This window comes from Bremia lactucae, linkage group LG7 (genome assembly GCF_004359215.1).
Source record: "Bremia lactucae strain SF5 linkage group LG7, whole genome shotgun sequence".
NCBI lineage: Eukaryota > Oomycota > Peronosporomycetes > Peronosporales > Peronosporaceae > Bremia > Bremia lactucae.
In genome coordinates, this window is record NC_090616.1 from 2,261,853 (window position 1) to 2,279,061 (window position 17,209).

General features: G+C 47.4%; 1 protein-coding gene across 1 annotated transcript; it reads left to right on the forward strand.

Moving 5' to 3' along the window:
- Nucleotides 1–14,242: 14,242 nt before the first annotated feature.
- CCR75_007835 (uncharacterized protein) lies at nt 14,243–16,379 on the forward strand (the record flags this gene model as incomplete). The annotated part of the gene is made up of 4 exons (XM_067965891.1): nt 14,243–14,720; nt 14,785–14,911; nt 14,973–15,901; nt 15,934–16,379. Exons 2-4 carry the CDS (start codon nt 14,796–14,798, stop codon nt 16,377–16,379), a joined length of 1,491 nt encoding a protein of 496 aa, XP_067816045.1. The 5' UTR covers nt 14,243–14,720; nt 14,785–14,795.
- Between the last annotated feature and the right edge of the window lie 830 nt (nt 16,380–17,209).

Below are 17,209 nucleotides of genomic sequence, written 5' to 3' on the forward strand. Positions count from 1 at the left end.
GAAAGGTGCCGTCGACGATGGAAGAGGCAATCCAAATTGCCTTAGTTGAGGAGCAATCCTACAACAGTGCCTCGGCGACAGCTTGGTATAAGCCGTCGGCCGAGAGGCCAGATGCTACTCCCATGGAGTTGGGCAATGCAGACGTTGTCTGCTATGATTGCGGCATGCGCGGCCATATGATGGGCTGCTATGCCAGGGTTCCTGCTGGGGATAGATACCACAAGAGGACTCCCTTTTCGAAGAGCGATGGCAAGAACCAGCGTGTGAGACGCATGAATTCTGCATCGACCACTGAGAGGTCGGGAAATGCAGGAGCGCAGAAGGGGCGGGATGCCCCACTCACGCGGACTCTGAAACTACCCCTAACTTTAGAGTTGTGGAACAAATGGGTAGCATAGTCCCTGAGGTCTTAAAATTTCGGACATCAACCCTGCTGCTCTATAGCGCTCAAGTACGAGGCTATGACCAGGTGATGACCCTCCTAGTGGATTCGAGTGCATCACAAAATTTTGTAAAACTCGCGGCTCTAAGAAAGAGACCGGCGATGTTTGAGTCGCTTTGACAGTTTGGCAAGCGAGAAGAGGCGACCGTTCTTTAGCGAACGCCGCACTCATTAACTCTGAGGGAGTTCAGGTAGAACTCGCTTTCAGCTTTAGTGACTTTTCTTGTAAAGAGAAGTTCACAGTGCTAGGAATGGAGAGTCTTTATGACCTCATCCTAGGCATGCCATGGTTGGCGAAGTACCAACCATGGATAGACTGGCATACACGCACAGTTTCGAGCTCTACGCAGGACACCGGAAGGGGTGTGCTCCTGCGAGAGGTGTATGTAACTGATGTCGTGTCGAACACAGTCGAGGGTGCGTTGACGGGATGTCAAACGTCACCAATTCCTACCCACCTCGTGGAGACTGGGGTAGTGAAAAGGACGATGACAAGTAGTCATGCTTTCGAATTTCCTGCACAGAGCATAAAATCCTGTGGCAGCAGACGATGAGCTGACAGGAAGTCAAGCGTCGCATGAACCGGCACGGCGCCTAGAGCCTGGTGCGATTGGAAGGGGTGCGTTAGCCAGGAGAGCAACGGCACCCGCTTCCCAAAAATCTCGTCGTTACTCAGAGAGCGAATACCCGACAGATTAGGACGATCAAAGGCACGTCTAAACGAGTGACAATCGGAGAGTGACGTTTGTATCAGTTCCTATTAGCGAGGACGGGCCTTTGAACGAGGTGTTCGAGGCCGCCAAAGACGAAATTGCAGAGGCATCCTCAGTTGAGGTGCTCCGTCAAGTCTTTAAATCTACCGAGGAGATAGTAAATCTCCCGGAAATGTCGTGGGGTCTGTTCCTTGCCGAGTTAAAGGAAGGAAAGATCCACGAAATAGTCACACCAGTTCCAAAAGAGGACTTGGTGGACTGTTGCTCGTCGTCCACAATGGACAAGAGTGATCTAGAACGGACAAAAATACAAATACACGGTTCGCTGCTCAAGGCTGGAATGCCTTGAGATACAGTCCGTTCTTCGAGGTTCTGTGGAAACATCGTGATGTGTTCCCAGAAGAAGTGCCGAGCCGCCTACCAGCAGATAGGGGCATCGGGCACGAGATAGACCTCGAACCTGGCACCAAGTATTGTGTGACCAGGCAATGGCCGTTGCCGAAAGAACAAGTCGATTATATCGATGAGTTCTTCGACAAGCGAGCCAAGGCGGGACATGTGCGTGAGAGCAAATCGCCTCACTGCAGCCCGACCTTTTGTGTGCGTAAAGCCACAGGTGGATGGCGCGTGGTTCATGCTTACAATAAGCTGAATACGGCGACCGTACCGGCGCAAGCGCCAATCCCGCGGACAGATGTCTTGTTGAACTCCATGGGAAAGTCAACTATCTTTTCCCGTTGAATTTGAAGGATGGCTAGTATCAGGTACTCATGAGAGGAGTCCGATGTAGCCAAAACGGCAGTAAGCACCCCAAGCGGTATGCTTTGGGAGTGGCTTGTGACGCCCTAAAATTGGAAAACCCACCGCCTACATTCAACCCAGTGGTGGCTCACGTGATGCGTCAGCACCGTGCCTACGCGTCCCATTACTTTGACGATGTATTCGTGCGTAGTAGGGCCGAGGACGGGCTGCGTGCAATAGAGTCGCACAAGCATCATTTAGACGCTAAGTTATAGACTTTAAAGGACGCCCAATTGTACGTCAACTTGCAAAAGTGCGTCATGGGGGTCCCTGAGATACCTGTACTGGGCTGCATCGTTGGTACACATGGTGTACGAGCAGACCCAGACAAGATAAACTTAGTAAAGGAATGGCCAATCCCACGGCATGTGAAGGATTGCGCCAATTCCTAGGGCTCGCTAATTACTTAAATAAATATAGCAAGAATTATGCAGAGCAAACTAAACCATTATTTTAGCTCCTTCAAAAGAACGCAGAATGGGTTTGGTTAAAAGAACAAGATGATGCGTTCACATCACTGAAGCAATCTCTTGTAGACCGGTCTTGGCATTACCAGACGAGGATAAGCCCTTTAGCGTCGTCTACGATGCAAGTAACTTTGCAATCGGCAGCGCGCTCATGCAGAAGGGATGACGACGGCGTTGACCGCGTCATCTCTTATCAGTCCCGGCTTTTAAAAGCCGCGGAACTGAATTACCCGTATATGACAAAGAACTACTTTCAATAAAGTATGCTCTTGTCAAATTTCGTGTGCACCTATTGGACACCGAACCATTTGTGGTTTATACGGATCACGCATCACTGCGTACCGCAATAAACCCACCGCACCTCTCGCCTAGAATGGCAAGATGGCTTACATTCTTCTCTGAATTTAATTTAAAAGTTATATACAAGCCGGGTAAGTCAAATGTCTTGGCTGACGCTTTATCGCGCAGACCAGACTTCGAGGTGAGACACCAGGAAAGTGTGTCTAGTGCTAAAGCACAATTTCAGCGGTCAACGTTGGCAGCCATGAAGGCATACCACGTGACAGGCTCATTAGCCACTGAGGTAAAAGAGAGCTTCAGTCAGGACGACCATTGTCGCCTACTGTTGCATCACTTTGGTGGACGAAAGGTTCCCCTCCCGTCGCACCTGAAAGCTAAGCTAAATCGCTTTAGCTACAGCGATGTCATGTTATGGCATCAGCTGTCACCTTGTGATCCCTATAGCAACTCCCGAAGAGTGGAGCAAGCAATTGCCCTTTGTGGAGTTCGGTATAAATAACAGTGTCCACGCCAGCACGGGTGAGACACCGTTTTATATTAATGGACTGCGCCATCCTCGGACGCCAGTCTCGTTTGTGCACACCCCGAGTCTTAGTGGGGGAGGGCCCCTCACTATGCCCGGTGCGAAAGAGGGACATAGTTTCGTCAATACGACGATGACCCGCGAGGGTATCATCTCAAAGATAGTAATTTGCCCTAGTGACCCTGCCAGTTAAGCAGTGGTCAATAAAAATTAGCCTTATGACCGACCTCTCGGCGGTATCATAGACGAGTTTGATGCTAAAAGCGTGAGCGAGGTCAACGCTTTGCGGATGAGCGATTAGCGATTAGCCATCACACGAAAAGTACGTGACGCGATGGCAAGCCCACAGGACAAGCAAAAAGAACATGCGGACCGAAATGGTCGCAAAAATAATGAACGCTTTAGAGTGGGTGAAAAGGTACTATTAAGTACTGCTACCCTACCTAAGAATGCATTTTCTGTACTACCTGGAGGTACTACGAAGTTGTTGCCGCGTTTCATTGGGCCCTTAACGGAGGTCGAAGAGGTTGGAGACCTAAATTATAGGCTCATTCTTTCGCCGTATTTTACGTGGGTCGTCTGAAATGGTGTGTAGACCCAAATGAGGTCACATATCCCCATCCGTCTAAGGAGACCGATGGTGACGTCGACTGTGAGTCGAGCGTCGTTCGGGTGAGAGGGACGGTGAAGGCGAAAAGCTATCAGCCGACCGACTCCTCCCACCACGAACAAGACTCGGCGAGCGAGAGACATCACGCGAGTAACGCGGATCCCTCAGCATTATCCTCTCGAAAAGGTCCAAGCGAGTCTTCAGGCGTTCATAACCCTGACGAACCTTCGCTCAAACATAAGAAAAGATCCGAGGTCAGTCGCGAGACTTATCCCTCGAGATCCGCAATACGTCCTTCAGCAGCCCTTAACGCCTATGACTGAACGGACGAAGGTAAGGCAGCCGCGAGTAGGTGGACGAGATCGCCACTCCTATCGGGTGCCGCCTGCACTGATGGATACGGGTGGGACCAACGCTTCCTTGTTGGAAGGTTGCTTACCCACCGCTCCGTGAGGCAAAGAAAACAGATCCTCGTTCAATGGTAAGGTTACCCGAAGAGTTTTGATTCTTGGAACCGATCGATAACCTACGTATTGACGTGTCCGGCTTGATGGCTGCCTATGTAAAGGAGCACCAGCTGAGACCTCTTCGCTAGTCTCAAATGGACTAGCAGAAGTAGCGTTGACTGAGCACGTTCACGTGTCGTCGGCAGGTTTAGGCTCCGAATCATCTATGTCAGAACCATTATGGATTATGGTCCGAGCATAAGGCGTTGCGGTTTTACCCAACGGAGAAGCGGCTGCGCCCTTATGGGCTCTCATTACCTGTCGCTGCGCTTTCCAGCGCAGACGACGAGACAGCATTCGTAAATGATGCTGTCTCCGTGTTGTGAGGCATGAGAGAAGTTTGGATGGGCAATAATGCCGCATCATCACTCCTCATGAGCTCGTTGTCCGCATCACTACTATGAGGTGACGGCAACGGTGTCGACTCATTGTAGTCGACAATGAGCGACGGATCAACATCCTCACTGTTAAAGTGGGATGGATCCTTTAGCCCTGTTAACGCGACAGCCGCAGTGGCTGTCTGCGTTCCGACTAAGGCATTTGACGCGGCCGGCGAATTAACGCGGCGCGTGCGCTTAGTGCGAGGTTGTGTGGGCGTCTTCGCAGACGACCCACCAACGTGGCCCCTTTTAGGTGGCATCTTGGGCGCCGTGTATAGAAACACGTGCGCGAGAGTGATCGAGTGAACTAGCGGCGCGTAAAGCTGCTCGCAGTTCCTCTCTCTACTCTGTCGAATTTAAAAATGTAAATTCGTTCTTAAAGAGGGGGATGGTGTAACGGGCTAGAGTTGCCCTAATGTTACACAGTCCCCATTAAGTACATTTGGTACTTAAGGGGATGGTCAATTACTAAATAATAGTAATTAGACCCAACACTCGGGTGTGGTGCACATTTGTGACCAACCCTTGTGGATGTGATGCACATGGGTGCATTCACATTAGGAGGGATGACGCCCAGCGTCATCCATGATGACGGCTAGCGTCATCAGTTACGCGAGGTATCTATAAAGATACGCTCGCAATACATATTAAATGATATCTATAGAGATATCATTTTAATTGGTAAAAATAGGTATTTGTATTTAATTCTATTAAATATAAATCAGTCTGAAAATTACTACCTACTTGGTAAGTGCGCACGAGGAGACGGATTACCGCTCCCGTGACGACACTTAACCAGAGTTCTTAGTGTGTTGGGTGAGGTCGCTTGCGCGCCCACCACAACTACCTCGCTGCACGCAAGAGAAGCAGGTTTAACCGCTTCCTCGCTGTGCTAGGGTGTGTGCTTTAGTAGAGCGTGGCCGCATTACGACGTGCCCGCCTACACTTGGTAGCACTAGAAATCCTTCCCACGACCCGCATCTCTGCGTGTGTACGTGAGGATGAGCCTCAATATTGATTGGGCTCATTTTCCCCACCTCTCCGAACATCATCGGGAGGTGGCAGGGCTAATGGCGCAGTTAGTTGTAAGACTTCAAAGTAGGGAAATCATAAAACTGTATTAATATATAAGTTCTTACGCATCTCAACTAATTTTATATTAATAACAAACTATCTATGGCGCCTACGTGCGCGCCGCACAATCGTGTTTGGCGGGGTTACTTTAAACTTAAATCAACCACTTATTAGAACTACCGTCGTATTGCGTCAATATTACCAAAATTTGGTAGCACCGGAACCATTAAGTCAAAATTAAGAAAGATAATAATTTTGCTCGTCTTTATTATTTCCTCTTATAGGAAATAATATTTATGTAACGGGACACCCCGTTACAGTTAGGCACTTAAGCCCATTCGGCCAGCTCGTTAAGCTGTAAAGAAGTGCTAGCAACACTATTGACGAAGTGTGTTGCGCCTCCACTTGATGTATTTCTTATGATTGCCTGTAAATGCATCAACAATGCATGTTCCAGAGCCTAACTGCAATGTGGCACACATCGGTTGGAGAACCGTTGTTGTGGTGCATTTACTTTATGGGTAAAATACCCTTTTATTTAATTTTGTTATAGTTAGTTACTTAAGTCCCATTTATTATGGGTAACAAATGTGGCGCCGCCAGGTATAAATCTGGCGGCCAAAATCTGTTATAAATTAGCTAAGGTAAGATTTATAGATTTGAATGATTCAACAAAGTGCAGTTCCCCTTTTGATCTTAAAGCGTTTAGTGACTTTCTAAGGCTTGCGCATAGATCTATAAGAGATAGAAGCCTTTCCAAGGTATATCCTCTTGAGCACTAGTTGCCACTTGGTTCTACAATCCCCTGAATCCCTTGAACTAGGAGTACTTAAGCTTTAATAGCTTGTACGACTCCCTGAGTTGTTTAACTCATTAGTTCAATAGAATTAAGTCACTCTTTGAGTCTGAATGTCTTCCTCTGACTTTGGGAGCGAGGTAGCTCCGCTACACCTGGTAGCACTCGTAGTCAATCTACGCCTGAGTCTGTAAAAGACTAATTTCTCACGAAAATGGAAGAGGTTCCAAAATTATCAGAAGCGCAACGCGCCGCTTATGACAAGCTCGATGCCTTATTCGGGCTTAAGCACGTGGAATTTATTATCTCCCAGGGACCAGAGGTCCTGCAATGCAAGGCTTGAAGCCTTCATGCGGTACGAAGCCTCCCTGATCGGTCAGGTACAAAACCACTTAGCGGCATCTATGCCACCCGGTACATCTCTGAACCTGACTCTGAGCCGATGGCTCGCCCTCTAACTGTAACTGCGAAGAAATTTGAGTGAAAAGAGGGAGAAAATTTCCATTTTTGGATTATGCAGATGGAAATGTCCATTGATTCCGCCTTGTTCTTAATAGAACGGCAAAAAAAAAAGGTGGCTATGGCGGTTTCCAACCTTGGAGGTAGAGCCATGGAGTGGGCACTTTCGTGCAGCACGTCCATAAACGACGCTGTTGCCTCATAGGATTCGCTGAAACAGCAAATGACCAGCTTGTTTGCACCGCCTGGTGTGGTATTTCGCATGCAAGCACAGCTCCTAGCGACTCGACAGGGTAAAAGGACCCTAGGGGCTTTTGTCCAGGAGTTGAGAGCTCTCATTGCATCTATGCATCAAGACCCGGTGCAAGAAGCAATTGTAGTGACCATCTTTATTGGGGGTCTCAATGAGGGCGTTATCCAGACGGAATTGTTCCGATCTCATCCGGCTACGTTCGAAGAGGCAGTTACCATAGCGCTACGCGCCGAGTTTGACTTTAAGTCTGCTCGCGTTAGCACGCCTGTTTACCGAACAAGCTCTTCGAGCACATGGGTTCCGTCTAATAGACCGGGACCTATGGATTCAAGCCTCGTTGAGGAAGGAAAAGAGGCTCTCCAAGCTGGGAACAGCATAAGACCATCCGTAGATGTTATATGTGCGGAAACATGAAAAATTTACGTCCGGCCTGCCCTCTTCGAAATTCGTATAAAGCTCGAAAGAGCTCCAACTCCGACCTATACCAGAGATCTGGTACGGTGCGGGAAAACGTCGATACCCAGTAGGTGCGGGGCGCCCTATTGGGGAAGACTTAGGTTCTGTTGAACCTCAAGGAGGTGAGAATAATCAGAACCTAGCCCCAATAAGCTCGGTGCTTATTGGCACGGGGCGAGAGTACAAGCCTGGCTTGCTAGTCGTTCAAGCGACTGTAAAGGGCTTTGATAAGCCGTGGTCAGTTTTAATTGACTCAGTAGCGTCTTGTAATTATGCTCGACGCCTTTCCCATAAAGGGAGTCAACAGTACGTTGAGACACTACAAGCGCATGAAGGTGATACAATCACTGTTCGCTTAGCGACTGGAACTCGTGTCACTGTTCCCAAAGTTCCATTGAACTTAGGTATAAAGTTTCTGGACTTTGACAGTATGGAACGCTGTCTCGTCCTTGATTTGGATTCGAGATATGATCTCATCCTTGGTATGGCCTGGTTAGAACACCATGAGCCATGGATCGATTGGAGCTCTAAGACCGTAAGCGCCACGCGCAATGTCCCTAGCAAAGTTTTGGAGTCATGAATCCACCTTTGCTAGGCAATAAAAGAGCTATTGGCGCGGGTGATTGAATGGGTCTGTTAGTGTTTTAAACATTGGCATGTCTGAGTTAATAAACTTTAATTTTAAAAACATTAATTCTGAGCTCCAACTCAGCAGAAATAAAGGCAACGGGACGTACTCCGTCGAGTGACACTCGTTGTAATAACGATTCACTGAATGCTGAAAGCATTGTTGACCTAAGGCCGAATCATCAAGGGTGCAACTTCCCTGAGATACATGGAGTGGCACGTTTAAGTCCACCGAGTATGGCCGAGGTGGCACCATACTGAGTGTCAGTAGTGACACTGTTGGCGGTTCGCCAGGACCTCAAGGCTGCAATATTCCTGAAATACGTGGAGTGGCACGTCTAAATCCACCGAGTGTGGTCGGCCGAGGTGGCACCATACTGAGTGTCAATAGTGATACGATTGGCGGTTCACCAGGACATTTTGGGTCGAACTCTCCTAATGCACGTGAAGCGACACGTAACGTTCGCTGGATAAGGAAGTTGAGTTACCTAACTCCTTGTCGGATGTCACATTAGACATATGCAACCAATACAGGCTGTAAAACCCGGGGACGTGAATGTCCCGGCCTCTAAGAGGTGTATTGTCTCCACTTCAAGCCAGGATGGTCACGAAGCGTGTATACCCTCACAGAGTGATACGAGTGAGCAATTAAATACGCTAAAAATGGTGTAACCGGTAACATTGAGGGGGAAGTTAGCCTTGCGGCAATCCCCTCGTTACATGCTCTTTTAGAGCTATACGAAATGTCTTTTGATGAGTGCGGTCGAGCCTTAAAAGCTGGTGACTTATCTGAAATGGTGGTTATTCGACTTATAATTGAGTTAAACTCATCGTCACTTCCAGACGAAGCTGTCCTGGATGACACAAAAGATGCACTTAGTGCGCGAAATGGGTCAAAGATCTTTAAAGATCCTACGGATCCCTTTATTACTTGATCAAGGAATTCCAAGATGTGGTTTGTAATAATCCACCATCTGTTTTACCTTTGGATAGAAGTATTCGTCATGAAATTGACTTGGTCCCGGGAACCAAATACTGTGTCACAAGACAATGGCCTTTACCAAGGGAGCAGTGTGACATCATTGACTATTTCTTCCGTGCTAAGCACGAGGCTGAAATGGTACGAAAGAGCGAATCTCCTCATTCGGCACCGAGATTTTGTATCAAAAAGCCAAATGGTAAATAGCGCATTGTACATGCTTATAGTAAGCTTGCTGCTGTCACTATACCAGCACAAACTCCCATTCTTGGAAAGGATGTTCTTCAGAATAATATGGTGGGATGTACAATTTACAGTGCATTGGACTTAATTGATGGTTACAACCAATTGCTCATGCGAGCTAGCGATATCCCGCTTACAGCGGTTAGCACCCCAAGCGGCATGTTATGGGAGTGGCTGGTTATGCCACAAGGGCTTTCCAACGCCCCGGCAATATTTAATCGTCTAGTGACGCAACTGTTTTGCCCTCATCGAGGTTATGCACAGACTTATTTCGATGACATTTTTGTCCATAGTCGTGTGGATCAGGGTCGGTCGGATATGGAAAATCATTAAGACCATTTGCGAGCAGTGCCCGAGTGCATGCGCACAAACAAATTGTATGCCAATGCATCTAAATGCATTTTTGGCGCAGACGAAATTCATTTTTAGGGATGCTTTATTGGAAAGCGAGGCCTTAGAGCGGATCCCGCTAAGGTAAAAGCCATAGTAGATTGGCCGGTTCCTAAAAACCAAAAGGATCTGCGTAAGTGGTTGGGTCTCGCCAATGATTTACACAAATATAGCGAAGATTACGCTAATATGACTAGGCCATTATCTAATCTCCTTCAAAAGGATACAGAATGGTGCTGGACTAGCACGGGAAATAATGCTTTTCGAGCAGTTAAGGATAGTCTTATCCATGCCCCGATTCTAGCACTGCCAAACCCAAATTAACCTTTCAGTGTCGTCTGTGACGCATCAGATTTTGCCATTGGCAGTGCTCTGTTACAAACAGATGTTGAGGGGCATGAACGTGTTATTGCGTTCAAGTCTAGACAGCTTAAAGCTGCAAAAAGAACTACCCAGTTCATGACAAAGAGATACTGCTATGAAGTATGCTCTCGTCAAAATCAGAGTTCATCTGCTCGGCTCTAAGCCGTTTGTGATATCACGCGTCATTACGCACAGCGACTAAGTCGCTCCACCTCTCACAGAGAATGGCCCGATGGCTATCCTTTTTCGCGGAATACAACTTCGAGGTGAAGTATAAGCCCGGCAAGCAAAATGCCTTGGCCGATGCGTTATCACGCAGGCCGGATTATGAGCTTTCTCATATAATGACTATCTTGTTGCCTATTCCTGAATTAATCCGTTCGGCTTACGCCAAGGATGAACAGTGTGCAGCTCTGCTACGAGCTCAAAAGAACTCTGATTCAATTATTAAATTACCGGCACGTTTGCATGCAGATTACATCGATTTTCTATCGATATCGACCTGTTGCTTTATTGCGCAGACATCGCGGATCCTCCGCATGTCGTTGTTTCTCATGATGAGGATTTGAACCACCGAATCCTCTATGAGGCACACGATACTGTCCTTGGTGGTCCTCTCGGTAGATAAAAGACCTACGGCTCTATAAGCCAGAGTTATTGGTGGCCCAAACTTTATAAATGGGTCAGCACATATATTCGCGCATGCGAAACTTGCTAACGGGTCAGGACGAGAAGGCTTGCCAGTGGCGCAGCAGTATCCTCGGCGAATACTGCTGCGCCACTGGCGAGTCTTCTCGTCCCCATAGGTTGCTGAGAGTCCATTAGTATGGATTTTGTTCTCGGTCTACCGAAAGATTTAGCCGGTAACTCCGGCATAGTGGTCTTTGTTGACCGATTGAGCAAAATAGCTCACTTAGCGGTCGTGCCGGATCCCATTGATGGTGAAGGTACAGTGGCAATTGTCTCTGATCGGGATCCCCGTTTCACGGGTAAATTCTGGAAATCAATTTTCCGAGTAGATTGGATATGCCCACTGCGGACCATCCGCAGACCGATGGTCAAACTGAACGTGTCAATCGCGTCGTTGAAGACGTTTCACGCAGCGTACACCAAAGCGCTGGAGCTCAATGCTCCCAGTGGTGGAATTTGCCTCTCATAACGCTGTTCATGCCTCTACAGGCTATACTCCGCTCTATGTAAACGGTCTTACCCACCCACGCGTTCCACTAACGATACCACTACATGGTTCCGGGCTTAATGGGGGAATTAGCCGATAGACTTGCTGGTATCAGCCCTGTTACCGTTCGGAAACAAGTAAGCGAGTTTCTCGTGACGCGGTTTAGTGTCTTAAGACATGTAAGGGATACGATGGCTGATAGCCAAGACAAACAAAAAGAACAAGCAGATGCCAAAGGCAGAAGCTGTATTAATTCCTATATGGTCGGAGACCGAGTTTTACTAAACGCTTATAATCTACCTACCAACTTGGTTTCTGCGGTCTTCAAGGCCAAATTGCGCCCGCGCTTTATTGGACCATTTACGGTCGTGACCAAGAAGGGCCTAGCTTTATACGCTAAACCTTCCTAGCAAGCTGTGTACACACCCAGTGTTCTACGTTGGCTTGCTTAATCCATATCGGGACCCTTCCCACGTGGACTTGAAGGCGCTTGCGCCGAGACAGGCGGTCGTGCCGCAGATTGCTGCATCCTCAACCAGGATATCCAGCTGGCTCTCTAAACGAGGCTGCTGACGCCCCAGCGTCGAAAGACGGCCCCGAACCGCCTCAAAAGAGCTCTCAACCCGAACAAGGACCTCACGAAGAAGTTGCACCTCGTGCCATAGAGCATCAAATGCTTCCGCCGAAATTTCGGCCCCCTCCCGCGCTGCTGGATGCGCGAGGGAACCTTCCGTTTCATGTAGAGAAACTTTTAAAGCGACGTCGACGTGAGGGTCAATACCAGTATCTGGTGAAGTGGCTAGGGTGCCCCTCTTTTGAAAACTCTTGGGAGTTCGAGGTACCTTTTCGGCACATTGCCCGTGCGCCGTTGACCTTTGTTAGCGCCAAGCTCAGGGTTAACTCGCGTCAAACGACGCTTCCCACCACTAAACGTGGATTGGGTGGATCTAAAGCCTCAGTGCGGCTTCGATCCTTGATCAACCGAAGCACTGAAATATCGACTAGGCCTCTGGCCTTTAGCTTAACGAAAACGCAGCGAAGCTTCCGTCCAAACGAACATCACCTCTATCTGCAAACTCTCTGATATTCCAAACATTACGAAGTCGGCGGGCCAGGTGGACCCAGTTCTCAAATGAGACTTCGTTTTCACTCCTTGTTTCGTTTGGAAACAAAACGATCGGAATTTTCCTCATGGAGGTCACAAAAGCCCCACGGGTTTGATCACGTAAACGCGTCAGATACTGGCTTCGCGTCATTACCTTTGACGTAAGGTATTGCTCATGAAGAGCGTCGCGGGCAGCGATCTCCTCCGGCGTCCTCGCCAGGTCACCAGAGATCCAGATGGCCAAGCTATGACCCGCTATCTCTTTGAGACGCTCGTCCGCACTAAGCGGAGTGAATCTGTATTCACTATGAGCCTTAGCTTTCGCTATCTCGGCAGCTCGACGACGAGCTCTTCCCTCTATGAGGATAATCTGCTCTTGCTCTTCATCGAGCGAAAACGTAATAATGTTGGACTCAGGGTCCCGTGTCCTACTCAATGCAGTTAAGACATCAGCGGCACCACGTTCTGGAAACGGATTTGGGGCTCACCGACGTTTATCCGGAGGAGAAGGCGTGAGCGAACGCCGCTCTTTTTCCTTCTCCTCTGATTGAGAGTGACATTCAAAGTCTAACATTCCCTCATCGCCGAGGAAGGTGCTCAGAGTTTGTGACTCACGCTTGATTGTCATTAGAGAAAGGAATGAAAAACACAACCATACGGTTAGCTGTTTAGGTTTCAACCTCAAAGAGGAAATGAAGCGAATTTAGTCACTCGGTGTCAACAGTCTGATTGGGGAGGGTGTAATGGGGCACACATCGGTTGGAGAACCGTTGTTGTGGTACAACAACTTCATGGGTAAATACCCTTTTATTTAATTTTAAAATGGTAAGTTACTTAAATCCCATTTATTATAGGTAAGAAATGTGGTCGCCGCCAGAAACAAAACTGGCGGCCAAAATCTTTTTTAATTAGCTAGGGTCAGTTTCTTAGATTCGAATAAATATATTAAGTGCAGTTCCTCTTTTGATCTTAAAGCCTTAAGTGCCTTCCTAAGGCTTGCGCATTGATCTGTAAGAGATAGAAGCCTTTCTAAGGTTTATCCTCTTGGGCGCTAGTTGCCACTTGGTTCTACGAACCCCTGAATCCCATGAACTAGGATTCCTTAAGCTTTAATAGCTTGTACGACTCCCTGAGTTGTTTAACCCATTAGTTCAATATAATTAAGTGACTCTTAGAGTCTGAAAGTCTTCCTCTGACTTCAGGAACGAGGTAGCTCCGCTACACTAGTTACCACTTGGTCCTATAATCCCCTGAATCCCTTGAACTAGAATTCCTATAGCTTTAATAGCTTGTACGACTCCCTGAGATTTTAAACGCATTAGTTCAATAGAACTAAGTGACTCTTTGAGTCTGAAAGTCTTTCTCTGACTTTGGGAGCGAGGTAGCTCCGCTACACTAACAGACGCTCAGAATTTGCGGAATTACACTCTTTGAGCGCCATTGACGTGTATTGCGATACTCAGAAGCGCAATGGAGACAATGATTTTTTTACCCACTGTGTGGCATCTGACCGAAGATTTCAAGAACTTGCTCTATCAATGTTTTGAAAGTTGTTTTATGCAAATCGTTGCATATCAATTTACTTTCATTTACAAAACCCAGTGCGTATTTTTTTATCTACCGATTGCTGAATTTAATAAATTCAAAGAGAATTTTGGGGATAATTTGCATTGGCTGTTAAATATTCGAATCATACAGAACTGAAACTTAAAATGTCGATTCGTCTATGCATTTCATTATCCAAGTTATCTGATCTGTAGTCATCGGAGCGCCCTGTCCAAGTCTTCATCGCAACGTCTTTGCCTCATCCGGTACATAATTGGTCTTTTCAATGCAAGCGCTGCCGTCCTCTTCGTGAAAGCTAGTGTGTACTGTCATTCCATCAGCGAGGGGTGCCGTTTGGCAGCCATGGACCAGTTCCATGCGCTGACCGGCTGAGAAAAGACCCTTAGAACCTGATCCGGTTCATACCGGCGGAGGGACTGCTGATTTACTAATGTGTTAACGATGCTTGTTTCTTTGTGACTGCGTCCAATCAATTTTAGATTCGAGCCAGGTAATTTCTACGAATTGCCCTACTTTTGTAAATAATCCGTCTTATTATATAATATTGTCCTCAGGTTCTATCATTATGCTCGCAAGTAGCGTAACCTATGGCGTCATGGCGGGTACCCTCATCGTCGTATCTGCTTACGCAATCATTGTAAGTCGACGTATGGAAATTAATTCCGTAACAACTTTTGTCAGGTACGTTGCCTCTGTGATGTCTACTGCCACAATTTTTTTTTCCCATACATTTGCTGGGTAGTGCGAAGAACTCGACAACAACGCTACGATTAGCGTGGTGTCTCTTTTCAGCTGGCATCGGGGCTGGGACACTCTTTTCATTCCCTCAAATTGGCGTCGATGCCGGATCATGGGGTGTGATTGGTTACGCCATGTCGGGAGTCGTTGGGATGCTCGTGCTGGCGCTCGTGGGTCCATACATGCGGTCCGCTCTGGGTGAAAACAACACCATGACCGACGTGGTTTCCACGCGCTTTGGCTACACGATGCAGCTGTATGTTTGCGGCATTTCTATGTTTTACCAATTCATTTGCCTTGCGTCCGAGTATACGTGCATCGCCCAGCTCACGACCATGTTGTCACCGAATGCACACCCAATCGTCACGATTCTTATTGTCGCATTTCTTACAAATTTGTACCTGACTATTGGAGGACTTCAAGCAAGTCTTGCTACGGATGTGTGGCAAGGAATTGGCGTCGTTGGCCTCGTGACCGTGGTCTGTGTTGCCATGTTTCTCCACGTGTCCATCCCTGCAGACGCGTGGGCAGCTACGAACGTTGCTGCCTTCACGACCGCAGGCTTTGAGACGCTCGTGACGCTTAATATCGCTGTCACAGCTGCCAGTCTCTTCTTCACGGGCTTTTGGCAACGTGTGTATGCTGCGTACGATGACAATGCGCTTCGCAATGCTGCTTCACTTGCTAGTATTATCATTGCACTGTTTACCGTGGCACTTGCGATCGCGGGGATGGTGTCGTACCTTGCCTACCCCGACGGCGTCCTATTCTTTGCCATTTTAATCGACATGGGTCGTGGCTGGCAAGTGCTGATTGTTGTGGTTATCGCCATGCTCTCTAGTGGAGTCTCCGACTCGATTCAGATGGGACTCGTCGCCGAACTCACGACATGTTTTCCCAAACTTTCGTTGCTTAATGCTCGTGTAATCTGCGGTAAGTACGATTTATTGGTTATGTGGACGTAGTGTGGTTTACATTTAGTGTGGTGTACGTAGTGCTGCTAAATGCGCCGGCAATTGCGATTGGGTACCAGCAATATGATATTTTAACGCTATATTTGATTGCGGATTTATTATGTACGGCGGCTGTGGGACCAATGTTGCTCTGCACCTGGAAGCGTGCCACTCGTACGGGCGCGATAGCTGGGAGCGCTGCTGGTTTGGTCACTATTTTTGTGTGCGGAGTCATTATGCAGGGCAAGTTCGTAGGTGGCTTCAATTGGTTCATCTTGCCAGAGGGTCTTTACTCGCAAAACAGCATGATTACTTTTATTGTTACACTTATTATCCCACCGATTGTAACCGTGGGTGTGTCGTTGATGACGCAATCAGCCAAAAGCGAAGACGCTAAGGTCGACAGCTACGCACTTGAATTCTCTCCCGTCTTGGAGACAACTACCAAGACCTTTTAGCGTGTTTTTCGCCTTTATTTTTTTCGCTTTTATCAAATTGTTTTTACGAAATTAATCACATTCAAGTCGCATTCATTAAAGAATAAAATTGTAATTGAGACCGCTGCCCAACTCCGTCGATAGTGGTGAGGCTGGCGATGTGCGTCACGTCCGACTTGGTCTCACTCGTTCTAGTGTAACGGGCTGAAGTTACCATTATTTTTCACAGTTCCCGTTAACTACATTTGGTGTACTTCATGGGATGGTCAATCACAATATTATAGTAATTAGACCCAGCACTCGGGTGTGGCTCACATTTGTGACCAACCCTTGTGTATGTGATGCACATAGGTGCATTCACATAGGAGGTATGACGCCTAGCGTCATCCGTTACGCGAGGTATCTAGAAAGATATGCTCGCAATACAAATTATGTGTTATCTATAGAAATGACATTTTCATTGGTAAAAATAGATATTTATATTTACTGCAATTAAATATAAATCAGTCTGAAAACTACTTTCTACTTAGTAAGTGCGCAGGATGAGCCGGATTACCGCTCCCGTGACGACAATTAACTACAGTACTTAGTGCGTTGGGTGAGGTCGCTAACGCGCCCACCACAACTACCTCGCTGCACGCAAGAGAAGCTGGTACACCGCTTCCTCGAGCGTGACCGCATTACGACCTTCTATCTACTAGGGTGTATCGTTACTTGAGTATTAACAATGAAAGGTTGCTAATAAATATTTTTTTCTTATAGGTACATAAATAAAAGAGAATATATTACATTATATAAGTATTATTTAAACTCTTAATAATTGGTAGATATAGACCATTATATTTACCTGC